This window comes from Salminus brasiliensis, chromosome 5, assembly GCF_030463535.1.
Source record: "Salminus brasiliensis chromosome 5, fSalBra1.hap2, whole genome shotgun sequence".
Lineage (NCBI taxonomy): Eukaryota > Metazoa > Chordata > Actinopteri > Characiformes > Bryconidae > Salminus > Salminus brasiliensis.
The window spans coordinates 26,776,168-26,804,028 of record NC_132882.1 but is presented as its reverse complement, the minus strand read 5'-3'; the positions used below and the strand labels follow the sequence as shown (position 1 = coordinate 26,804,028).

Genomic DNA, 27,861 nt, shown 5'->3' with positions numbered 1-27,861 from the left:
GTTTAGCATTTTATATTTTATTATTATTTTTTTTTACTTCTTTACATAGCTTTGTAAAAGATTTTTGAAGCAAATCACATTAGATTTTGAGTGTGTAGTCACACATAAAATTGGTAACGTTCAAAGTCCTGTGTTTGTTAGCAACATTAGCTTAGCACTTCTTTTTCTAAACTAAAGAAGCACATCTCAGATATCAATTACATCTCTGCTGATTGACTGCATCTGTGGAATGGGGTAAACCTTATTTTTTATTTTTTACAAACTATTCCTTTGAGACCCTTACTATGGCTTGATATATGTTACTTAATGCCAAGATATGTACAGATTATTCCTTACAATGTTCTAAATATGTAGTCATTATAGTGTATTCAGCATATTGCTACTGTCACAACAGAACCAGTGTCTGTCTAAGTTAATGAAGTAAGCTTTCATTCCAAGATGTTGGGGCATTTCTATTGGTCCATTCATCGTGGAATTTGCACACAAGGTAAAGTGCAGGATGACAAACCAAACCAAAAAAACAAAAACCCCAAAAAACAACAACAACAAGATTTTGACAGGGGCAATTTGCTACAGCTGGTGTGTAATTAGCTCTCCTAAGAAAATCATATGTCCACTGTTTTACCTTGAAGAGACCATTTTACCTGTTTACTCTGAGCCTGGACTTGAAAACATGAGAGAGCGATGCCTGCAAAGCTGTTTGGGTGTTTCTCCTCAGCTCTCCTTCCCTCCTTCCCTTTTCACCTTCTCTCTTTCACCTGCTAATCCACTTCTCCTGCGCTCTGAGCTTTTGACTCCTCATCCCTCCATCTTTTTCCATCTCTCCTGTGCTGTCCTGATCCCTCTTTTATTCCATCCAGCATTACATAATTTCTCCAGCTTTCTCCCTACTTTCATTTCTGACCCTCCCCTCTGTTCCTCACTCTCACTTTCTTCATATTTTCATATCTCTTTCTGTCTTTTTGTCCCCCGTTCTTCACACACACACACCAGGTGTACATCATGGTAATGTGTTCATGATGGATGCCATTATTGACAGGTTGTGATGAACATCTGCAGCTCTTTTACTCTCTGTAATTTACTTTTAAAAGGTGTAAACTATCTGCAATATTTTTCCCCCCATCACCAGAGACATGCTCATAGTAACACTTTCATGTTGGAGCCCATATTCTCAACACTACTAAGGTGCTAATAGACTAGTATGTGCTAACAGGCTACTATTTTACCACCCATAAGCATCAGTAACAGCATATGGATACAGTATATGAACGCTGCTGTGTACAGTCACACATTCCTCATATATGGCCACCTGAAATAAACCGTAACCAGATGCACAAGCACTTTCTGCGTGAGGACATGTGCATGAATGATGACTTCGTCTGCTGATCTGTGACCAGTTTAGCTGTTGGATAGAAAGCAGTTTCAAAGGAGGCAGAAAATGGCAGATTCTGCTTAAAACCAGTGTTTGAAGTAGATGCATTAAGTGAATAAAATTTGCTCAATTCAAATGTGTGCATCGGTTCCATATTATCCCCTTAAGACACCAATGGCCTGCCAGCAGGCCAAAAGTGTTGTTACAAACTGTTATATTATATTAGCAAAGCTTAGTGTGTATTAAGCATTACTGCATTAAGAGGTTCATTCAAATCACGGCAGTCTTGTGGTGAGGTGTGGCCTGCTCCTGTACCAAATAAATGATTTGGTACATTCAAATAAAGAATGAATGCACTGCTAAGCTCAAGAACACCAAAAACCTGGAAGATCACAGAAAAAAAAATAAAAATAAAAAATAAAGTAGATGTAGAAATCTTTCCGTGGTAAAGAAAAAGCTCTTCGCAACATCTAGTCAAGCCAAGAACACTCTCGAGAAGGTAGGTGTATCATTGTCTAAGTCGCCGACTTCATGAATGTAAACACAGAGGGATTACTTCAAGATGCAAACCACTGGTAACACTTAAGAGCAGAAAGGCCAGATTAGACTGACAGAAACCATGTTAAAGAAGAAAGAAGATGCTCATAATCCGAAGCCTACTGTTAAACATGGTGGAGGCATAGACATGTATGGCTGCCAGTGGAAATGGCACTGGTGTTTATTGATGAGATTGACTGCTGGTCCAGGATGAATTCTGAAGTAGTATAGAGCTATACTGTCTGCTCAAATTCAGTCAGATGTTGCAAAACTGATAGGATGGCACTATACGGTACAGATGGGTATCACAAAAGCAACCCAAGATATGGAATATTCCTACATGGCGGAGTCAGTCAGACCCATAAACAAGCAGCAACTGAAGACGGCTGCAGTAAAGGCCTGGCAAAGCATCTCAAGGGAGAAAAGTCAGCCTTTAATGATGTCCATGGGTTCCAGACTTCAGACAGTCAAAGCTCTTTACTCTACACCTAATATGAAGACATCTTGTGTTTTGATCCAAAATGTCAGAACCAGTTTGGCAGATTACGAGAGGTAAGATGAACGTAAGTTCAGCTAACATTTATTAGCAAAGGTGAAATTGTGCAGTCCACATCAAACCAGGTGTGGATGAGGGCAAGCAGTGGCACAGGGGTTTGTTCCGAAGACTGCTGTAATTGCCTACCACAGAATCATGCTGCGTTCCATGTAACACAACTCAGATGTGGGAATCAAGGTCACGACAGCTTGCTTCATCTGGAGACAGGGGAGCTAATTAAAAAAACTCCTCCCTATAATTTGATAAGCATGGACTTTCATCCTCATCAGCCATCCCACCTTCCATTATATATTCACATTGACCCAGATTCCGGCTTCACTTTGTTGTCAGTTCTGCTGCCAGATGTATAATAACATAATAACAAAGGTACAGTCTGCTTTTATCAAGGAAACGAGAGGCTTTGTTTATGCAGTGCTAATGGCAAGGCCTTAGGAAAAGAGGGAAAAACAGAGTTTGAAAGTTAGCACATTAGGGCATGAGTATTATATCACTTGGATGATAAAATCAGCAATATTGAAGTTACATAGATTTATTGGTAGTGGAAGAAATGTTTCATGAATAGTTCATGTTTTTTTATTTGGTCATTTTTGAAAAAAATATTTAGGTGGATGGTGCGTTCATGCCACGTTGGTTTTGGGGAGATTGCTAAATTGGTTTCTAGCTCTTTTAACATCGGCTACTGCTATGATACTACTGTTATATTATTACAGTATGATTACAATGCTGATTCTGTTTTATTTTAAACACAAAACAGCTTGAATCAAATTGGGTGGACAGGGAATGGTAGTTCTCCAATAGGGAAAACCTTTTTTTATGTAAATACAGATTTTGTACTAAGAAAATTAAAAGCATATATACAGAAACCAACAGAACCACTATGATTTCTGTGACTGTTTTATTACCACTTTATATTATTACCAATTTATGTGTTTGATTTTATTTGACACTTCACAGTTAACAACTGACAATGCAGGTGTTCTATATATTCACGTTCTATATATTCACTTTTTATATATATCATCAGCTGATAAGCGTAGCTCCTTAAATCAGTACTGGCACCAGTGGCAAAGTATCCTTATAAGTTTGGTCCTACTCCACATCCCGCTCTCCTCATTCTGTCTTTTATTACTTTGTTTGAAACATGTATCAATACCCTTGAACTTGAGCCGGGGCTGACTAGTTGCACTTGCCGGCTAGGCTCCACACCAGTGCTTTCGTCCTTGTCCTCTAACCTTTCACCATAATATCATAATGGAAAGCTGTGATGCAGCTGACCTCTGAGACCCAAAAGGGTCCATTTTATGATTAAATCCTCACAGATTCCCCACTCTGAGTGGTAAAAAACAGGGGGTATGCTGGCTGTTGTAACTTCATTTTTGATATCACCAGTCCTAGCAGGACAGGCAGAGACTATAATAGAAGATAAGCAGGCCACTATCAGTACCAGTTGCACACTATGAAATGTAGGGGTGTACAAATGCATCACAATGCAAACATTCAATTACATACATTTGCATGAAAAAAAATTTACATTCTGCTTTGGTGTATTATATTTATTGTCTATAGTCCACTGCTGTACAAAGTTCCCCCAGTTATTGTACTGTAGTAAAATTTTAGATTGCTTAAAACAGCCATGTAATGTAAAAATGATTGCATAACACAAACATAAAATAGCAGTGCCTTGTTTATCTTGTATTTGCATTTATTCTTAATAATAGCCAACATTGGCCAACATGGAACCCATGGACTTTCTGGTTCCCTGTTGGGCTACCCATATAGGCCCCACATGCTAAAGTTGTTATTTCAAATAGAAAACTAACAGCTCTGTGTGTTTTTCATTGCAGTGAGCACTCCACACTTCATGCACATCAAAGGTGTCGAGGTCAATGCCAAGCAAACAGCTACTTTCCACTGCACCATTAACGGCCAGCCCAAAGACCATCAGAACTACAAACTCTGGCTGCAGGTAAAGCGTCTCTCCTGTTACTTGTCTCTTAATACCTTCGAAAAATATTTTTAGCTCTAAAGACTGTTATTGTGTTGACCATATTTACTGGAGGAGCCTTGATTGGTTATTATTAATTAGCATCTAATAGCCCTTTGTTAACGGCAAAGATGAAACACAGTCATTTGGGGAGATGGCTTTTGTGACAGTAATGAAGAAATATTCCTGAGGAACAAATGTCCCATCTGCCCGCAGCATGTGGACGTAAGCATACAAGGGCACTCGTTTGTGTGCGCGAGCATGCATCTGTGTGTGTGTGTATATCTGCGTGTCTGCAGACAGCTGTAGGGAATCAATGGCGAGCGAGTGTGTGCCCGGAGAAGAATAAACAGCTCTCTCTCTCGCTGACAGAATCCACCATTTCACTTCATAAACAGAGCAAGAGATGACACAACCGAGCAGGCTCACACTCAGACAGAGCAAACACACACACACACACTCACACGCTCATAGAGACAGGCCCATATTTTGTGTCTAGCTCTTGATTTGGCTGAACAGTCTCATATTGAAAGTCAGTTTAGATTAGAGTTTGAAAACAATGGCCGGATGTAGCTCAGATGTCATAGTCTGGCCCCTTTATTGTCTGGCTTGGAGTGCATCGGTCCCTGCAGGTTTTTATACGCTGTATAGTGGCTCGTCCGTGACCCCATCATGACCAGCTGTGTGTGTGCAGTTTTCCCAAGAGAGCAGAAGTTGCCTTGCTGCTTGGTTCAGATAAACACTCGTGAGGAATGTCCAAACCTTATGTTTAGACGTCAAGGCAGCCCTAGTGCTGGTCCTTAAAAGAATCTCTCAGGGGAGATCAGCTTCTAAAACCAAGCCATTCATGTTCATGTTTTGCATTTTGGCTAATTCTGCAGTGACTTGCTGTGCTTGGTCCCAGATGTAAGCACAGAGGAACTGCTTTAACAGGCAGGAATTTGTTTGTTCACTGTATTATTCCAGGCATATTTGGAATTCCTGTTTTTTTTTTTCAGGGTATCGGAGGCCGAGAGGCCCCGATGAAGGATACCAAGCCAGTGAACACAAGACGCTACATGGCCACGTTTGACGTAGAGAACACTACCAAAGGGGATTCAGGACGATACCGTTGCATCGTCCAGTCAGACAAAGGAGTGGGCGTGTCCAGCTACGCTGAGCTCATAGTAAAGCGTAAGTGTTTGTTGTCTTATTAAGGATTAAAGCAAGGATTACCTTGGGCCAGTCAGCCAACAGACTCTCAGGAAGGAAATCGAGTTCTATGTGTTTGGGGAAAGGAAGAACAGTGCCAGTAAACTCATTTTACCTCCACCAGCTGGTCAGCTCTGCAGACTTGATTAGCCAAACTTTGGTTTGCCTCTCATTTTCATTTGATGCGATTAAGGCAATGAGGCTGTGCAGTCATTTCCAGCAGACTAAACTGATTTCATTTACTTTAGATTGCATTTTTTCATTCTCCATTTTAGGTGTAGATTTTTTCTCTCTGAAAAATAGTACACTTATAGATTGAACCCCTTATAGATTCAACAAATGCTCAAGTTCTTAACAAACTATCTGGTAAGGGTTAGATTTAGGTTTTGGGTTGAGGTTAAAGTAGCAGTCTTAAAAACAAAGGTGCTCCAAATGTGATAGTTGTATTTTTGCTTCAAAAATATCCTTTCTGAAAGCCATAATATCTTTTATGTTTAATAAAATTATTGAAAAATTCCTAGATATTTGGCTCCTTGTTTCTTAAACAGAAATGGGTGAAGGATTACTTCGGATTGGGAGATGGTTATGGAAAGGATGCAAACCCTGCTGATGAATTACATAGAACATACCTGACACTAATTAAGCTACACTCATTTTATAGAGATATCTCTTCAATGCATCAGAGATGTAAAACCAGTGGTGATTTGATCCATTTTTTGTTTTTTAATTTTATGTACTGGTAAATGTCTGGAACTGTATACATCAAGTGACATCTCAAGCAATAATTCAAGCAAAAGTTGATCCTCAGCAGATCTGGTTGTTGGGTGATGCAAGGCTGCTCAATGTGTGCTATTTTAGGAAATATTTTGTATTGTTAGCTGAAACAGCTGCCAAGAAATGTATATTAGTAAACTGGAAATTTGAAAATTCACCCTCTAAGAGCGATGGCTAAAAGAGCTTGTTGCCTATAGTAATGATCTATATTATAAATATGTTATAAATAAATAAATAAATAACAGGTACATATGGGGACATTTATATAATGTTTACCTTGGGTGAGGGAAATGGGTGAGAAATTAGATAATACACAGGATAAATGACTCATGTAAGATTTTATTTATTATTTTTTGTATGTTTGTTTGATTGGTTTCTGGGGGAGCGCTCACCATGATTAGATTTTTCTATGTATATTTGAAATCTTTATACGTTTAAATAAAGGTGCTACGAAAGGTTATGTGAGCGATTTAACTACTTTTAGTTCAATAAAGAGTAATTTAAGAACCTTTACAACAAGAGAAGCTTCTTTAAGCCTTTAAAAGGTTCTTCACAATTCATCACACAGAGTTCTATTACAAGAAGGGTTCTTTATGGAACCAAATTAGTTCTTCTAAGGCCTCTCTCAAAGAACCTTTTGTAGCTTCTTTATTTTTTAAAGTGTAAGGATAGGTTTACGGGGCAGGTTTGGGGAGGTGAAGGGAGGTTTAGTGGGACATTAAAGTTAATTGATTAAATATTTAGTTCAAATTAAAGGTATGTTAAGGACCTACAGCACATCCAAAGTGTCCCATCCAGAGCTACAGAACACTTTCCAAAAGCTGGACTACAAATGAGACTACCAAATCCAAGCTTAAACAACATGACTAGTTCATTTCTGTTGAGTTTAAACTAGCAAGTTCAACTAAAGAAGTAAAGTAGTGACTCCGCCTTCCAGCTTACAGACAGTACACCCACTTTAGCCGTGGCTGAAAGCTGTTTCTCAACCTGTTATCCAATTCCTCCTTGGTTTAACTGCTTGTTCTGACACAGTAACAATGCTGTGAAAAGGTGCTGTTTTCACTCTCTTTTCCATCTGAATGGGAATCTCATTTAGTAGTAAATTATAAAAGGGCACTTGGAACACCCGCCTTCCCCCAATTAAATACCCTCCTCCATTTTCCTGTAAGAACTGAGTGTGTGTGTGGTCTGAGCACAGGAACAAGCTCCTTATTTTTCCAGGGAAGTTTTCCGGTATGCTTGCCAGAGGTTGGCCTGCATCATTTCCATAGCTCAAGTTCAGCACTGTGATTTGAATGGCTGTACCTGTACTGGGCCTGGGTGATTGATGACTCCTCTCTGGATAGAGGGCTGTCAGTCGAGGAGACAGGACTGCTGGGAGTCCATGCCCAACAGGCCTGAACACACCATCTTACATGTGTCTCAGAGGAGGCTCTCTGTGTATGTGTGCGTGTGCAGCCGATGATGTGTTTGATATATATGAGACCTGTCAATGTAAATGAGCTGAAGCGTGCTGGAGTGTTTAGCACTAAATCCTGCTCAGATTTTTTATTTTTACGCACAGCCGAGCCTGCTTCCCCTGCACCGGCTCATATTATTCATCCCTGTTTAGGCGGGCATTACAGAAGGTGGCACTTCTATGAGCCTGTAATTGGAACACATTACGACAGCAACGACTTCTTCCTATCATTTGCCCACATTCGATTCAGTGTTTTCTGCTGCTGTTGTTGCTGCTGCTATGGCTGGGCCGTGTCACTAGATTAAACATCATCCCATTTCCCAGCCGTAAGTCTGATGCACTCAGTGAACGCAGCCTGTTTGCAAGGCCACTACCGTTAGTAAGTGTTATTCAGTAATAAAGATTGACATCTTCTAAACCACACTAAACTAAGACGTTTTAGATCTTGACGAGAGAGAAGCGTGACTGATCTCAACTCATCCACAGAAAATAAATTTAAATCAGGAGCATGGGATTGCTTTGGATATAAGAGGTTATCATCTCTTCTTATGAATGCATTCAGCTACTTGCACTTTAATTGCTGACACAGATGTGCAAATGCACACACACAGCACGTCTAGTCCCTGTGGGCTAGAGGACTATAAAGCTCCCCAGCACTGAGCTGTGGAACAGTGAAACAGTGTGCTCTCTGGAATGATGGTACTTTATCCAATATTTTTGGGATAAGTTGAGGAGCTGAGGCATCCAGCAACCTGACCTCACTAATACTCTTGTTGCTGAATGCAATTGAATCCTCACAGCAATGATCCAAAATCCAGTTGAAAGCTCTTCCTGGACAGTGGAGACTCTTGTTTAATACTCTTGATAAAAAAACTAAGCTAATAATAATAATAATAATATAATATATGTATATATATATATATATATATATATATATATATATATATATATATATATATATATTTATTAAAGCATTTGGTGCACCAAATAAAACAAATAAATTGTATTCCTTTATTGATAATTGTAACTGATAATACTAATTGTAAACAATAGTAAACATTTTTGAGACATTATTTTGCACTTTACCTTTTTCTTTTACTACATTCCAATAATTATTTGAAATCTATGACAGTTCAGAGTATTATCATCATCACACAATCGATTTACTATTAATTGTAAACAGTAATTCCAAACTTTTGGACAGTTGTATGTATCTCCTGGATGTGGACCGAAGGACATTTAGTGTGGTGCCACACGGAGCTGGAGAAGGGCAGCGGGAGACATCGGCGTCCCCTGGCCCCTCCAGGAGAAAGCCTGCAGGTTAACAAGGCTGACCCACTCTCCCGTGGCAACACGACGGGGGTCATAAATCATTCACGCCGTGCTACCGCTCCATGTTTCACACCACACTCGGCCATTATGAGCCTAGCGCTCACAGCAGCATGCTAGTGTACACCTGGATCTGTCACAGGTGTGCTGCAGCCCTCTGTCTGCCGCTACAAGGGCAGTGGACGGAATGCTGTTTTCATTTGTTTTCGTGTTGTGTATGCTGGGAAGGGATGGGAAGAGGGGAAGAGAACCACAGACAAGGAGGGAAAGAGGGGTAAAGAGAGAGGGATGCATGTTTAGGGTGATGTAGGAAGTGCTTAACCTTCAGTTAGGGTGACCGTGCTATTGCCAGTGGCCCATGAATCTGCTCCCCCAGTTCACTGAAATAGCCGCAGGCTGCTTCTCAGAAATAGGATTGACCTCCAGAGAAGTTGGAAATCCTTGGTGTGTCCTGCTCCTTGCTACTGCATATACACTTTAACCCTTGGAAGGTGTGGTTTTTGCTGGCAATAACAAATGAGCTTAGCTCAAAAAGGCAAGTAGAGAGACTTTGAGGGAAGACTGAACTGCTAAACCTTCAATCAGTATATTTTTTGGCAGCACAAGAAATATTGTATTATAATTAATATTTGATTGACAGTTATTCTGCCACAAGCCTTTACTAAGGTCAGGATGTAGAATGATCACCACCCCTTCTCAACCCCATCCACAATAAATCCCAAAAGTATTAGATGGAACACTGTCATTTTAGAGAACGCAGTTCCACTGCTCGACAGCCTCAATGCTGGTGGCTTTATACCCCTCTAGCCCACACTTGGCATTAGGCATGGTGCCAATGGGTTCATGTTTATCTGCTTCAGAGAGTCCTATTCTATTGGCAGTATTTCTCTACAGGGCTTAGACAAGCTTTGTGTGTGTGTGTGCACATCTGTGTCAACAATGGGTGCAACTTAAAGTAGCTAAATGCAGTCATTAGAAGGGGTGTCCACAAACATTTGGACATATAGTGTATATGTGTTCTTTTAGACTGTAGCAACAGTATGTATGTACCATGTAATTGCATTTGAATAATATAGCATAGCAACATATAGCAAAGAACATAAGGACTATTGAGATTGAAAGTAAATCGTCACTCTCCAGCAAAGTCATCAGTCTAAACCACCGTTGAGTGTGTAAACCGGGACCACACCAAAACAAGAAGCAAATGGCCAAATAACAGAGCAGCTAAAGCACAGAGCCGCATTCATCCCCAAAATACTATAAATAGGTTCTTCATAGGAGCCACCAACAAACTGGCAGCCTCAGACAGAGAAAGCTTTTTGGATACATACGTATTAAGAGAGATCATGTGGGTGTGGGGGTCAGGTTGCATGGTCATATCCTCCTAAATATAGCAGAATGCAGAGTAGTGTGTAGTGAGTGGGTGTGTCTGCCAGGTGCAGTGGCATCGAGACACACAGCTGCACACAGACGCACTTGGTCAGCAGAAGCAGCTAAGGGAGCGACAGCAGTCTCAGATCTCCTGGGCTTCTATTGGACAAGTTTTTGGACGACTTGGAGGCAGGTTTGCATCCAAAATGTCTGGAACAGACACAAGCTCACCATCAAAACTCTGACAAACGGCTCTAGATGGAATGATGGTGGTGTCACTACTGCTGTGCCTTACACTACCACTGTAGTGCACTGTAGTTGTAGCTCTTCTCCAGGCTTTCTTCACACAAAGTCTACCATTGGAGGCTGTGCTATTTTTTTTTCTTATTATGCTAGAATTAATATTTCGTACTTCTGAGCTGTTGTTTATGTAATTTTAAAGAATTTAAAGTTTACCAGTGGTTAAAATGGCCAAGGTGTCCAAATGCGTTTTGGGGCCACCCTATAGGGAATGTAGTAAAATCATTCCAAGCACATCATCTGTACGCTTGCAAGGGTACATTAACTACATTAACATCGTAATAGCACAATTTTCAGAGAGTGCTCTCTATTAATCTGCAGTAGTTTTTGATTAAACTCTACTACTTCAGTAAGGATCTATTGTCAGTCGATTGTCAGGTATAATTGGATAGCCAGCACATAAAATTAATTAAAAAGTAAATCTTAAAATCTTTTGACGTGCCCCCACTGTCACTGCGCTTACCCCTGGAGGTACATGTACCCCAGTTTGGTTGTCAGATACCACATAAAGAAAGCCTATTTAGGATGTATTAAAAGCTCAGTATAATGTGTTAGTTACAAGTATCTTATCTAACCAAATATGTCTTGGCTGATTGGGAGATTGCTGGTTCAATCCCTGTTGATGCCACAGTCATCTGCGGCCGAGAGTCCCAGAATAAATAATTGGCCTTACTGTCCCCCCACCTCCCCTAAGTGTGGGTGTCTGTTCGTTGATGTAACAGAACTGGCAGTTATTGCTCTCCTCCAAGTGTATTTAGCTGTCCAGCTGTCAAAAGCTGTGGTGGCTAGCAGTATGTAACTCACAGGAAGCACATACTCGCTCTGCTCTCGTAGCACTGGTAGCATTGTGTGATTTGGGGAGTCTTAGCTAGTGAGTGGGAATTGGAAATTATGCCACTTTAAGCATTGATGTACTTTGTATATTTGAAATAAGTCATTAGTTCAGGGTCATGTACTTCACTAGAACAGAAGGATAAATGCTGACAAGCAATTTTTTATGATTTGCCAGACCAGAAATGATCAATATCCATACATATGTGTCAAAGATCAGGTATAATATGTCAGCTAGTGGTTAGATGAGTTATTACGACGTTTGTTTTTCTATCACTGCGTGAGCTGGCGGTTTGAAAAAAGCCAGATCAACGGGATCAGTTTTGAAGCCATCATGGCGATTCTCTCCAAAACTCAAACGGCCGCAGCGACACGGGAACAGAATGGAGCGGTCATTGCTTTGCCTTCTCCATGCGCTCCCTTTGCTTTGAAACCTTGTCTCTCCGCCAGATTGAAATGTCACTTTATCTCATGTGAAGCCCCAACCGAATGAATGTGGCGTGAAAGCTTGTTACTTTTGCAGACAATGCCTCAACCCCCTCCTACACCTGTTCTGTGTCTGCCGGGCTGAAATTGAGATGTCAGACAGGGCCACAGGGAGTGAGCTTACAAGTGTGAGAGGGTGTTAGAAAGGGGGACATTTAAATTGCCACATGCAATATCATACGGCAGTGGAGGCTGGTGTTTTGACAGAGGCCATGGAGGTTACGGGAAGGCCATGTCTGATTTGTCCGACTGCAAACATAGACACACACTGAACTGAGCCTCCAGACATTTAGTTTTTTCCTGTATACACAAGACCATTTCCCTCTATGGGGCAAATTAAGCTCACTGCCATTTAAAGATCAATCAGTTGTGGCATAGAAACAGTTACCTCAACAAACCTGATCTGACAAATCTAGCTGCCTGTTTGATTTAGTGCCATCCAAATATAGACGGATGATGTTGAAGGTAACTTCAATACTTAAAGTTATTTCTACGGTGTACAATAATTTGTCTTTCTGAAATTGTCAAAGACGTTATAGCAAGCACCAGCAAAGCAGCAGTGCCATACTTGCAAAAGGCCACAGAAAACTGTGAGTACAGGGCTTTTTTTGTGCATACTCAACATTTTTTAACTCAACTTCAGTAAAAAAGTAGACCAAGTACAGTCGAATCAGAGAGAAAAGTGACTTAAGTAATAGGACAGCACTTTATATAGGAGTTATTGATCACAGGGTTGTGTGTTTGAAACCCAGGTCCACTACTACTGTCGGGCCTTTCAGCAAGGCCCATAACCATCTCTGCTTCTGTGCTACTGTAACATGGCTGACCCTCCGCTCTGACCCTGCCGTTCTAGGTTGGGATATGCGAAAACATCAGAATTTCATTGTTCTTTACAATTATCAATGACAAGGCACTTATAGGCACAGTACATTACACTATAACATTAATCAACATCCAGTCAGCTATTTATTATTCTACACTTTAAGCAGTTACTATGGTGCTTGTTATTGTTTTCAAGCTATAACTGGTGTAAATGTGTTATTGTAGGACTGATGATACTCCGATCTACTTGAAAAAACATAATGAGACATAATAAGACACATTCTGCTTCCTGCATTAGAATTTGTACTTGCACCACAAGTTGGGACAAGGGGATTTTTCTCTCATACTGTACCCCATGGGAGGCCGAATCCATCAGGCAGGGAGATAAGAGAAAGACATTGTTGTTCTTCACCACCGTCTGGTAGTGCATGGATCCAGTCACACCTGGACAGAACTGTCAGGAAGACGAATTCCCCATTACCTCAGCTGTAATTGTCACTCGCCATGGCTCAAATCAATATCATATCCCATGTTTGCTGCTACTTTGCTTCAGCCTGTGCTTGCTCAACCAGGCTATAGGAGATACATGCAGCTTAGTGGAAATCAGTCCCCCAGTATATCAGTTCAAGGCGTCAAGAAGTGTGCAAATGCGCAGAACTTGACACTTAAAGACGGAGGCTTATAGAAAGTGAAGAAGCTCAAGGGCATCATGTAATTAGATATAAAGCAAAATACTGTGTCCTATAAATAGCAACATTAGTCAAGGGCCTCCAATACGATGTAGCAAATTTTGTACCAGTTATGGAATCAAGTTGTCAGCATCTTTCTTTAAAGGGCCCATATTATGGAAAACGGACTCCCTCGCTTTAGTGAAATAAAATATTTTATTTATTTAAGAAGTTATTTAAAGAGGGAATTTGGAAATATCGTTCCCAGTTTGGATTCACTGCTTTTCTGATGTATCAAATCATTAGCATATCCCATCTATTTACCCTGCCCATTTAAGTTGCAGTTGGCAGGAGTGTTTCAGCTTTAAGTGTTTTTTGAATGAGGCACAATGCAGATAAATAAATTGACCGTTTATAGAACATAAAGCCACACGTAAAGATATATATATATATATATATATATATATATATATATATATATATATATATAATTATAAGAAAAGTATAGGATATGGACTTTCCAATATATGTTTGTTGCAGTGGTACCCATCCCTGTTCTCTAACACACCTGACATAACTGATCAGCAAGCCCTTCCTAAGCTGAAAACAGCATGATAAACACTCCAAAAATATGCAAGGCAGCAAGTTCTTCAGGAGTAGGATTTACAATCACTGCTTTAAAGCATAGTCAAACTCTTCTCAGTGAGACTGTCAGATTGTACATGTGTGTCTGTGTGTGTTATAATAAAACGCCACTAAATGGGTCAACAGTTAAATGGAGCAGGACCATAGGGGTGATGAGTATGAAATTCAGCTCCAAATCTGAACCGTTGAAGGTCATAAAATTAATTGGTTTACCTCAGTGTAATCCTTCCCCTATCACTGGTTCGCACTCCAAATGGGGAATACAGGCGTTGTGTGAATCGCACACGCAGTCACTTCATTGCACCGACTGATACCCTGAAAGCAGTTAAAATGAAACGGCTGCAACTTTGCCATGGTAGTGTTTTGCTACAACAGTGCTACTTAGGGCTTTAGGTAAAGAAACTTCTAGTTTTGTGGCTGTACATATGGTGCACACTCTCATTACTGTAGAAGAGCCTCATTTCAGAACTGTCAATTAAATACATAACTTTTCTTTGCCCCCCAGAACCACCAATTCCCATTGCACCACCTCAACTGACTGCCGTGGGTGCCACCTACTTGTGGATCCAGCTCAACGCTAATTCAATCAATGGAGACGGACCCATCATCGAGAAGGAGGTTGAGTATCGCACCATGTCCGGGAGCCTGATTGACAGCCAGCCCGTGGACAAACCAAACCACAAGATCGGCCATCTGGACCCAGACACTGAGTATGAGATTAGTGTTCTCCTAACCAGACCCAATGAGGGAGGCACCGGAGCTCCAGGTCCCCCGCTGAAAGCCAAGACCAAATGTGCCGGTGAGTCCCTAAGCCTCTGTTTGGGGCTCCATAGCCACAGCGGCTTTCACTCATAGACATAACTCTGCTTCTATATCAGGGGTGATTACTGGGCTAATGAAAAAGACCTCCCTCCTGTGAAGTTTAAATCAACAGGAAATTGAAAAGCATGTGTCTCACCAGGCTGCTCATCCCTGTGCTGTGTGGGTGGTGAGAACATTCTCTGAGACTACAGCAAATCTTTCACTTACGCTTAGTAATAGTAATAGTAATAGACACGATGAGAGAAATGTGTGGCAAGGCTTTCTATGTGGTAACAGCCTTCTCTATGAATCATATATTCATAGTTTGTGAACATCATGTGTTTTAGGCCACAACGCAACCTTGTAATCATTCTTAAAACACATCAGGCTGATTTCCCACTACGAGTGTTGCTTAGTCATGAGTTTTTTATTGTATGGCCAATTTTTGTTTCCATTTAGGACTAAAAAGTGTCTAGCCTCTGACAGCATCATGATTGTTATTGAGTAAATGCTCTTGAACCCTGAGGGTGTTGATGGAGGAAAGGGGTTTATATTGATCTTGCATTTTTAAATGACTTAATGGTTTTGGGTTTCTGTGGAATAGCAATTCCGTTTCAAATCTAATGCTTGTGTGTGGAAGACAGACTTTTTTTTTTCAGTCAGCACAATCTAATGAAGTCCCTCAAACCTCTTGCTAAGCTTTGTTTGAGTTCTGATTGTGGTTTGCCGTAAGGTATCAGCTGTAGGTCCCCCATCCATAATACCTGTCTGAAACAACATTAGCAGTGAGCAATGAGGTGGCTAATGCTAAGTTCATTACAGGCGAATAAACACCGGCGTTGTTTACTTGCTCAGTCTTCCCCCTACACAGTAAGCAGAAGTGAGACCCCCATCTACCACACTGTCCAGTGAATGTATCCCACCTGGAGGGGGGAAATGCGTCTCCCCTATTGGCATGGAAACATTAGCGTTATTAAGGGCTCGTCAAAGCGCCGGGCACATTAGCGACACGCCGCAGGACCCCCTGGGCTACAAACAAACGGTGTGCAATTATCACAGTAATTAAACAGGTGCAATGACTCTTCTTTTAAATGACTGCAGTGATTAGAGCAATGGCAGCAATGCAGGCGGGGAGCTGCGGCGCTCTCCCACGCCAAGCTAATCGCTTTTCCATTAGCTTGTGCGCTAACCAACCATTAGCACGCCATGTTATTCATCAGCCAATGGGTGAAGAGATGCTGAGGGCATAGAGGAGTGCAATGGCAAAATCCCATTTACATAAATCACCATTTCATTATTTACTCACTAGGCTGGTCAACATTTGCTTTTCGCCCCTCCAGATAATACACAGCGCTGAATCGGGCAACAACAGCTTTGATGAAGGTTTTGCAGTCACTTAACAAAATATAAATAAGGCATAGGCAGCGTGTATGATATCTAGCCAATGGAATGATGATAAGGGGTATGAAGTCATAGTTTCGGCTCCAGGGAAAACACAGAGGCTTTTCAGAGCCGTCTAGTCTTAAGTGTATGTGTTTAGAGCTGATAGAGGGGATGGGGTGCGACAGAGACAGATGGGACAGATAGTGAAGGGGGTACTGAATCTTACACAGTGTTGAAAGGATCGAGCATCACTTTCAAAAAGCCTCCAGAGGCCGGGCACAGATCAAACATGCTGGAGCGTGCTGCCGCAAAGCATGCCAGCACCTGCCCTGGCCTCTTCCACCCAACCGTGGCCCTCTCACATACACTAACAAGGCACACACACACATAGCAAACATAGTGTTCATTCTACACGCCTCAAGAGGCCACCTCTGGTCACCGGCCTTCTCTGGTGACCAGACGTATTTCGGGTCAAAAGCTAATCAGTGAATGTCATCACAGAACAAGTTTAAGGAGTAAGAGAATGCACTTTACAGTGAACTTTACAGTCTTAATTCCTCAGACAGTCAAGTTGGGAATACTTTGGAAAAACGTACTTTGGAATTTCCTCTTAGATTACACAAAGAAACTACACCAAAATCAGGTCTGCTGTCTGAGTACCTATAAAGTTGTTAAAATGACATCTATTTATTTAATCTTTGTGGTTATGCTTTATGTAATGCTATAGTCCGGCATTACATAAAGCACTGAAGAGGAACTTCATCAAGCCTGTTGACTCAGCTCTGTGCTATGGATGTATCAGACGATTTAATTGCAGGTGTGGTGATGGGTGTAATTACACTATGCCCCGTGCTGGCGAACTGTCATTATGAAGTGTGTATATTTCATTACGTGGGGTGATGTGTGATACCCCTGGCTCTGTAGACAGTTCAGTTTGAAATGCTGGCCAGGTTCATTTAAGCTGATAGTGAAGATAATAGTGTAAATACATCAGGCATTAAGATGTTTCCTCAGCAGTGTTTTTCACCATCACATTTCCTGTAGCACTTACATATCTGTAACAACACATACCTTAAGGTCTGAATTTTTCAAAGCTGTCAGATAAGCCTTTTAGTTGATCTTAGTTCTTTTTACATTGTATTACATTATTGGAAGGTTTCCTTACGACACCATTGATATACTAATGAAGTCTAAAGACTGCTGCTGTAATTAGCACCTAACCCACAAGCCCAAACCTGTGGCCAGAACCAAACAACTCTCTGTGTGTGGGCAGTGAGATGAGTGACAGCAATAGAAAAGTAATGAGCTAATTCAGCTCAGCAACATACACTGTGGTTATTGGCTTTTTTGTGGTCTGTAACAGTTATTTGACACTAATGATTCAGAGACGGGAGTTCTAGCCTTCTTTTACTTGGAACCTTCTCCTAACTTAAGACCAATGTCCCTATGCTGCATGAGCCTAGTGGTAAAATCAAATGTAAGTATAACTTTCATATTTTAAATATCAAAAATACACCATCATATTTATAAAATCGGAGTAAAAGAAAGGTTTAAGGCTTTTTATACAATTAAGTAAAAGTATAACAGTAGAATCTTGTATATTTACAGCTATTAGCAAAAATCAATACTGTGTCAAACATAATTTCACTGATACTCAAGTCACCTAGTTTAAATTTCTTTGTTTATTCTTTAGCTTTATCACACCATAACACGTCCATAACAAGTTTGTTTACAGAACGTATGTCATTCGGTATTTGAGGGAAATGTCTGGGGTTCCTTAGAGGACCCATTAAAGAATCCTGGACCCTCTGTATTTCAGATTTGCATCTACTATCATGACCCTATTAGCACCATGCCTAATTCCAGGCGTGGACTAGAAGGATATAAACCCCCCAGCACTGAGCTGTGGAGCTGTGGAACTGTGTTCTCTGGACTGTTGGCGGTGCTCCATCCAGTGTTTTATTTCAGATGAGTTAGGGAGTTGTGGATGAGAAGGGTGTATAAAAAGCCTTTTGATCATCCAGTGAGTGAGCAGGTGTCCGAATACCTTTGTCCACATAGTGTATGTTCTCGCGCCTGCGCCCCAAAAACTCTTGCTTGCATTCTAAAGAAACATGGGCGTTTTGCTCCCATTGCAGAACTCAATGAATGAGTCAGTGAATCAGTACTGGAGTGTTCATGCTTGTAAAAGTGTATCGCTGTGTGTATGTGAGTGTGAGTGCCTGTGTGTACCACCAGAACAGCAAAGCGCTTTTTGCAGATGTCACGTTTCTCAGATGAGGTAAACAGGATAACAAATATCCAAACTGATTACAGAAGAATCTGCTCTGCTGAAAGCCTTCAGCTCTGCGTCTCCCCCCATTCCATTTACATGCTTGTTAGACAGGGGCAGAACAGGCCTGCTTTGTGTAACCTGACAAACGTGATCAAGATCAGATTGGAGTTTGGCCTTTTCTTAGCCTCCTGTGATGGATTCTTCACAACGGCTTTGCCTCTCTTCCTATCATTGGTTATTTATTTACTGTAATTTGCTGAATAATTCAGCGCGTGTCCCTGACATTCTTTAGCTATCATTTGGCACGTGAGAGTGTCTGCTTGAGTGTGAGTATGTGCTTGTACTGTCTAAGAGTGCTCAAAACATGGTCTATGTTGATGTGGAAGTGTGAAAAGATACACTGGGAGCGTGTTAGGCTCCATACAGGCCAGATGTGACTAATTCACGTTGAATCTATAAGCCTGTTTACAACCTGGCATTAGAATGCAGACTACAGTCTGTAAGAAAAAGCCAAGCCAGGTCACCAAGACGCATTGGGATTGGATTACGTTCGGATCACTCAAACCACATTCAAAGCCAGTCAGGCGGATCTCGGACAGTCAGACGGATCTCTTTCTGTGTTTGCTGTGTTCAGATTCTATCAGGCAAGTGGAAATATGTCTTTCAGAGAACCTTCTACTGTTCCACCGGCTTGTAGAACCACCATCACTACTCTAAACCTTTTCACAGACTCCCGGAGCAGAACAGTTTTAATAAGAACCCATTATTTATAGGAAGTGAAACGGAAATGATGTGTTGGTGTGCTTTTTAAGGGGGGAATATTAAATCGGATCTCATCAGGTCACACTGGGGACGCATTTTAATGACAAGTATAAACAGAACCCAGTCGAAGTATATCCAAATACTGTCCGGATACAAAACGCATGTAAATGCCAGGTGTACATTTGAACAAGATTAGTGTATTCCAGTTGTTTAGTACAATTTGAGAGCTCCATTCAAAAATATTGGCTTTATGCCCCTGTATCCCACACCTGGCATAAGGCATGGAGCCAATAGGTTCCTGGTTATCTGCTCCAGAGAGTCCTATTCTATTTGACATTGCTTACCTACAGGGACTTAACAGACTGTGTGTGTGTGTGTGTGTGTGCATTTGCTTGCCTGTGTCAGAAATAGGTATGATTTAAAGTAGCGAAATGCATTCATTACAAGGGGTGTCCACAAACATTTGGACATATAGTGTAGAACATTTGTGGATAGAGCTCAAATGAACAGTGCATGCAAGATAGCCCAAAAAGCTTGCAGAACCAGAAGTATTTTGCCAGGAAGAATGGACAAACACTCTTAATATTTGAATAGCCATTTAAATGTCCATCATCTTTGGCAGGTGTCACAAGATACAGGAGCCGGCCTTAACTTCACTTCATAAGCTATACTGCTTTCAGTCAGAGTTTAAAAGTGTAGCATTCCTGACTCTGATGGGTGGCTTGGTGCAAAGAGACCAGGCAGGACACATTAAAAGCTTGTGGTGTGCATGTGTTCTACATCTCCTCAAGGGCCTTTTAATAGTCTCTCGCAAATGTATGGCCTTATGTCTCTTCCACTTCACTGTCCCATAGCTACATTTTACTCTTTCTGCACTCTTTTTTCCCTTTTCCCCTCTCCATTTCCTCCTCCCAGCCTCTGCTTCATATCCTTTTCTCCTAACACATCTGATTTTCACGCTCGGCTCCCCTCAAACCATTTCTCTCTCCTGCTCCTGCTTTATTGTCCCCTCGCTGTTTCTCCCCTGAGTGACGAAGACAACTGCACAGCCGAGTCCCTCACAGGCCTCTAAAAGGTCTCTTTAGCTAAAGCATTTTACTTTTGCCTTTCTGACTGGCTGACTCCCTTTCTGACTCTGTGCCACTTCTCTGTTCTGCTCTCATCAATTGCACGTATGCACTCCAAAAAGAGGTGTAGTAACTCTTAGTCGTATCTTTTAGAATTTGTTTAGGAGTGAATTACACCCCAAATGTAAGGCATAGTGGGAAATGCCAATGACCCACATACAGAAACACAAAATCAGGTTTGATTCAGGCAGGAACACCACAGCTGTACATACACAATTCATGGACAAAACTGTACACGTGTGTTTGTTGACAAGTGGCAGTGAGCAAACTATGTGGACTGATGCTGCAGAGTAATTCTGCAGGATTTTACTCACATATGACCCACATGTCATACAGTTCTCAGTGGTTACAGAGGTCTCTTGCAGCTCCATCAAACTCACAGAGTACAGTAGCGATATTGGTCTCTGTCCAGTGTCTCCAAAATGGTGACTTTACAGGAAAAGGCAAAAATGCTCTTAACTTTGAATGGAAGTCAGTGTAAAATTGAAGTTCATTCCAGGTCATTTAGAGCTTCACTATTGGTCTATTCATCCAGAATTGCTTCTGCGCATACTTACAGTCTCATTTCACCCTGTTTACCATGGTTAAGACCCCACAGGACCACCACAGTTCTCAGTCCAGCGGTGCTCTAAATTAGCAACTTCACAGGAGAAGAAAAAAAACACCAAACTTTAAATAGAATGGAAAAGGAGCCCTTTTATTCATATTTTAGACCATTTCTATTGGTCCATTCATTCAAAACATGTAAAGAACAAAAGCCAGTTTCAAATTATGTAAAAAACTGAAAAACGGCAATTAGTGGATGAAATGAAAACACCCTATATAAAGGCACCAAGTTATCAGCTGTGATATTTGGCTGCAATTTCAGAAATTTCATACTGCTACATCCATGTTATTTAGTCTCTGTGGGATTCTGTACCAGTAGCTGGGGGAAAACACTGACGAATAATACATGTCAAACTAAAATTCTGTTTACGGAAGAAAGTGTAAACTTTTGGCTTCCCTCTTCCATCACCTCTCTCCCTCCCTCCCTTTCTCTCTCTCTCTCTCTCTCTCTTTCTGTGCGGTATCCTTGGCCAGTTTTCTCGCCACCGTGCTTCACTCCTCCCAGCAGGCAAATTAAATATGATGATCCCAGTGGAAATGAAATACTAAATCTCATATAGACCCGACTGCAAGGGACACAGCCACAGAGACGCCGAGAGAGAGAGCAAGCGAGAGAGTGAGAGAGGGAAACAGTCTTGAAAGTCACCTTTAGAATGACACTGTTCCTCACCGCGAGAAAAATGATCAGAGAAGAGAAAATACCACAGGAAGAAGTATTGCGCTCCGCTATCATCTGCGCTCCACTGCTAGCCAGACCCTTATCAGCTTCTCCAGCGCCACCGTCCCAGGGCCTGCTGTATATCTCTCAGGGGCGGAAAAGCGCCTCCACTCCAAGCAGCATAAATTGTGGAGCAAGCGCTGAGTGTGTTTTTGGAGCTGTAACATCTTGAGGGTGGAGATGGACTAGCCAAGACACACACTCTCTGAAGGTCATTATGGAGGAGTCAGTGTTTGTGTGTGTCAGGTTTTTTTTTGTTGTTTTTTTTTTAACAAAAAATTAAGATTTGTACCTCAGTTTACCACATTTTACCTAATTGCACCGCAGTACAACACAATTTAACCTCCACTTGTAACCCATTCGTGGCAGTAAATACATGCACATACCAGTGAATAGTGCAAGTGTGTATGGGCTTCGTGCCTAAGTACCCTGTTAGAACAGAGAACACACGCCCAAAGCAGTGGGCAACCACCTCAGAACCCAGAGAGCAACTGGGAGTTAAGTGCCTTTGCTCTAGGGCACATCAGCCGTGGATGCCAGGCCTGGGCATCGAACCAGTGACCTTCCAGTCCAAGCCTGCTTTCCTTACCTATAGGCTGTGGCTGCCCCATGAAATATTACTATAGTCAATAATAAATATTAAATATTGCAATATCATTAAATTATACCATTTAAAATGTAAATAACATTACATTTTACTACAATCTCTATTAAATATTAATAGTATTAATAATGTTAATAAATATCTGTTCTGTTATAATATGACATATGACTATGATCAGGTATAATCAGTTGCACCTTCAGATCAATGCATCAAAGTGACTCAGTGTATTTTTACACTCCTGGTATGCAAGATTCTGTGTGTACGTGTGTGTGTGTGTGCGCTCATGTGTTTATCTCTAAATGTGTCAGGTTGTGGAGTCCTGTCATACACTCGCTGTCGCAGTGGGAAGGTATTTTTTAGTCCCCGCCAGGCACCATGGGAGCTCGCCACTTTGCTGCCCGTCAAAATTTGTCAATTACAGACTCCCGCTCACATGCTCTGCTAGTCAAGTGCTTCTGACGAGAGTAAGAGAGAGAGTAAGAGAGAGGGGGGGGGTGGGGGGGCAGAGAGAGAAAGAGAGAGAATGAGGGAATAATAAAGGGAGCCTAACTCGCTAACTTGTCACTCTTCGTCACATTTCATTTTGCGGGAGTTTGGCAGGGTTTAGTGCGGAGCGCTGTATTCCCCCCTGTTGAGGCGGAACAGATTGTCTCCTCTCCATAAATTCATGTATTCTGTGTTTCCGTGCTGCCTCACAACAGCTGGAACGACAAGCGGTGTCACGGATACATGCATGCACACACACAGACACACACAAACACGCAGGCTGTGACCCCAATTGCTACCTGAGGGCACTCTTCTCCACTGACAGATAGCAGGTTGGCAGACAAATGAAAAATTGCCACTTGCTTTGTGATCACCATGGCCTGCTTCCCTGTTCTCCTCCCTGCAGCCGCTGCAGGCTCTGCCTTCTCCTCTTCATCCGAGGACCCCTGAGCACAAAGCAGATTACCCCCTGATTCCTTACGACAAAACTGTAATAATGCTACAGGAATTTATATGGTGGACCTGTAGAAAACTTTTCTAGAGAGCTCGCCAGGTACGTTACATCAGTACATGTGTCCAAATGTTTGTGGACATCCCTTCTAATGAATGCATTCAGCTACTTTAACTATTAACTAAGCACCTATTGCTGAAACAGATGTGCAAACACACACACACACACACACACACACATACAGCTTGTCTAGTCCCTTTAAAGAGGTATTGCCAAATTAATATGACTCTCTGGAGCAGATAACCCATTGGTACCATACTTCCAGCATTGAGCTGTGGAGCAGTGGAAATGTGTTCTCTGGAATGATGGTGCTCCATCTCATATTTTGGAATAAGTTATGAAATTGTAGATGAAGTCTATGGTAATCAATCAACACCCTGACCTCACTACCACTTTTTGACAGCAATGTTCCGAAATCTAGTAGAAAGCTTTCCCTGGACAGTAGAGACAGTTACTCCAACAAAAGCAGGATAAACCCTTGTTTAATAGCCTTGATTTCAGAAGAAACAGTGAATGCAGGTGTCCCAATATTTTAGTCCACATAGTGTATCACTACTATATAGTACTATAGTATACACAACAGTACTATATCACAGTATCAACAGCACTATATGTTTTTTTGCTGATTGACGATTGTCATTATCTACAGGGACCATACATGCTGTGTGTGGGCATTTGCACATCTGTATCAGCAATGGGTACAACATAAAGTAGCTGAATTCATTCATTAGAAGGCGTGTCCACAAACATTTGGACGTATAGTGTAGCTTACTGTTGTAAAATATAAATGAATACATCATTTTTGCTCCTGTCCTCAAATATAAGTGTCTAAATATGTGTTTATTGGCCTAGCTTGTACATTTAGCAAGAATGCAGCATATATAAACAACAAATAACAACAAATAGCGCTTTGTACTGTTTGTGCCTACAAACCACGAGAAAGTTACTGCTGCAGTGTCATGTCTCAAGCATGGTCAGTGTGAAAGGCTACATTGATAAAAATAGGAGTGCTTTGCTTGTGCCACAAGAAAATGAGCTTTTGGAGTCTCGTCCATGAATTATTTTTGGTGTAGTGAGGTGTACTTGCACAGCCAGGAAATCCAACCCCACTCTGCCATGGGGAAGGCAGTGTCATTACACACTACAATGCACCGACCACCACCATGTTTAACGTAATAATCAATGTTAAGTACTAAGTCTCATGTATAAATATTTTTACGTACATCTTTCAGTGGGTGTTGTTTCTCTTTTTGTGGGAATGGTGCCTAAGGTCTTATCCCATTTCAGATTACTGCTCCACAGGCTGCTGACTATGGCCACTATCATAATGGGGGAGGTGGGCAGATTGCATTGTAAAACCACTCTGGCCTTACGTTTTCAGATGGACACCTGGTGTTGCTGTGGTCTATAAAGAGAAGGGGGTATATGCTGAATGTGCAAGACGAAATCCCCCCCCCCACTTCATTGGAATACACACACACACACACACACACACACACACACACACATATATAAGAACTGGCACTTTTTTATCTGCAGCATATGACCAAACCAAACAGATTGCTATTGCAAAGCTTTCTGGATTATTGGATTATAAAGCACAGTGACATCTCGATTACTGTATCACCAATCTCTCCTGTAGCTGTAAACACAACAGGCCTGCTGGAGATAACACTGCCAGGGAAACTCTCATTGGGCCATATTTATTAAACCTCCCTCAAGGAGGAGTGCTTATCCAGGAGCACTATTTTTCCTTTTCCTTCAATGAATGCATTTTCTATTGACCCCTATATTCCAAATATAGGTACACCTGTATACCCATCCACACTTCAGTTCTTCACTCTGATAACTACATAATTTACATGTTAGTTTCATTTTAATGACTTAAGTTATGTGGATACATGGCTGTGTTCAAACTGCAAGCCTAATTGCTCGATTCCGTTGTATTGCCGTTCACATTATCCTATAAGTTGTGAGGGGCCTCCATGGATTGCATCAGTGAGCCTTAGGTGCCCATCACTCGGCTCACCAGTTGTCCTTTCTTGGAGCACTTTTGGTAGAAAAAACCCACAAGACCTGACTGGTGGTTTGGAGATGTTCCAACCCAGTTGTCTTGCCATTGTAATTTGGCAAAACAATTTGTCAAAGTGGCTCAGATTCTTTTGCTTGATAATTTCTCTTGATTTTAACACATGGCCTTCAATAACTCACTGTTCATTTGCTGCATAATACATGTAACCTCTTGACAGAAGCCACTGTAATGAAAATAACCAATGTTTTTCACTTCAGCTGTTAATTGAACTAATGTTATGGATGATTGGTGTATATGACAAATATGTTTTTTTTGCTAGCACTGAGCCCAGTTATGAGAGGGATTAGCATTGTTATGGAGAATGCTTTTAAATTGGTAATCCTTATTTTATAGGTTTCATTCACAACCTGCTCACAGCAAAGTTATGGTTGTTAGAGTCATTAAATGGGAATTAATTGGCATAGTTGTTTTGGTCTACCTACACTGAGTTTTTTGTGGGACATTCAATAACGAAAAGTGAAAAAAAATGTGTAAGAGCCTTCAGAGAAACATACAACAGTACAACAGATATTACTAGCCCACTACATCATGACATGGAAGCCAAAGTACACATTTGCACAGTGAACGTTGTTGAAAAGACAAGCATTTTCCCCTGAGCCTTGACTTCTCATCACATAGTAACGTGCAATTACCTCTTTTTAACGGCCCCCAACAGTCGCAGTGACCTCTGTGCAAAGATAATTCTGCTGTTAATTATGTTCTGAGCCTGTTAAGACTGTTAAGACTGCTTCATATTTTGCTTTTTGCCAAATGTTTATGTGTGTAAATGACTTACATACAATGTAGTTTGTGTCATCCAAAACAAAACCTTTGAAAAGATGTGTGCCTGAAGTGCCAGAGGAGACTAAACAAAGCACCTACCAGCAGCCCCCAACAGCCTTGGAGGAATGCTGTTAAGGGATGTAAGAGAAAGCATACAGCCGTCTGTTTCATCTACAGTACATGCAGCAGACCTGCAGTGTATTGCTGCTGGTCTGGCATGTCATGTCATCTGTGCTAGGCCACATAATAACTTGGCAGAAACTAGGAAACCATAAGCACATCCCTATGGACTAGCACTTATTTAAACTCTGCATTTCATTAATGGAACAAAAAGATGATTTTATTGTCTTTTAGTATTTCTCCGAGCTCCAAATACAATCAGTTCTTTTTTTATGCCTAGGCCTCAGTTTTCAGCTTGAAACATCATTTCTATGGTAATTTTTTCTTTCTGCCTAATCTCATTGGCCTATTGAACAGACGATGCAATTTCCTGTTCTTTCTCCTCTTGTCTGTCCTGCATCAGCTCCTCTGCATATGTTGTACAATAGCTGTTACTGCTGGCCAAATGAAAGCTGACAAACTCATCTTCTCCTGCTTGCAAGTGGAGTGCTATGCTATTGTTTATCTTGCCAAGGAAATACCCCAGATGCAGATAAATAGAACGGGTTAAAGGGGGGGGGGAGGAAAAACGGACAGAATTTGTTTCTCACATTTCAGATGCTATAGGGCCCAAGGCATCCCTCGGCTGCCGTACGTGCTCTCGCTCTTCGTCTCTCTTTATTGCGTTTAGGGCCGTCACCGTCCACAACATCATTTATCAGAACCGAATGGCTCAATGGAGCATGAGCCCACTTTACCCTCCACGCTAAGTGCATTTATGGATCCGCCCCAGGTCAGGCAGGGGCTGGAGCTATACTGCAGCCAGCATGCACAGCCTTGCTGCGCATTATTGTGGACCTGATATGTATGAGGAAGAGGTGTAATGCAATATAGATGGCTCTGGGAAAATGGAAGTAACATCTGCTCGTTCACTCCAGCCCTGTATGGATGGGCCTTTATTATTATCACAGGGCCTGCGGTTCGACTTCAGCCTCTGCCTCACCTTTATTACAGCTGATTCCTCCCTGTTCTGCCAGACTGCAGACACTTGCATTATTCAGACTTTTAATACCAAGGACTTTTATTGTGCTTGCTGGTATTAGCAGATTACTTAACAAAGGGACAGAGTGGAGAAATTCGCCCACCTTGAAACTCAAAAGGACACAGCCGGTATTCTTTATTTCTCCTTGTCCTCTCCTCCGAGCATTAGGAAATTCTGTTTTTTCCAGTTTTTTCCTCAGAGTGTTTTTCATTGGCGAGCCAATGCCAGGTGAACATGGGCCAAACATAATCAACCACCATTTTGAACT

At 41.4% G+C, this 27,861-nt stretch overlaps 1 protein-coding gene across 13 annotated transcripts in view; it reads left to right on the top strand.

Annotated features, from left to right (window-relative positions):
• ptprma (protein tyrosine phosphatase receptor type Ma) overlaps positions 1-27,861 on the top strand; it is a 229,131-nt gene that overhangs the window by 96,189 nt on the left and 105,081 nt on the right. For all 13 annotated transcript variants that reach the window (XM_072680004.1, XM_072680005.1, XM_072680002.1 and 10 more), the window contains exons 5-7: positions 4,310-4,431; positions 5,448-5,622; positions 14,831-15,124. In XM_072680004.1, coding sequence (XP_072536105.1) covers positions 4,310-4,431; positions 5,448-5,622; positions 14,831-15,124 — 591 coding nt within the window. The remainder of the gene's footprint in view (positions 1-4,309; positions 4,432-5,447; positions 5,623-14,830; positions 15,125-27,861) is intronic.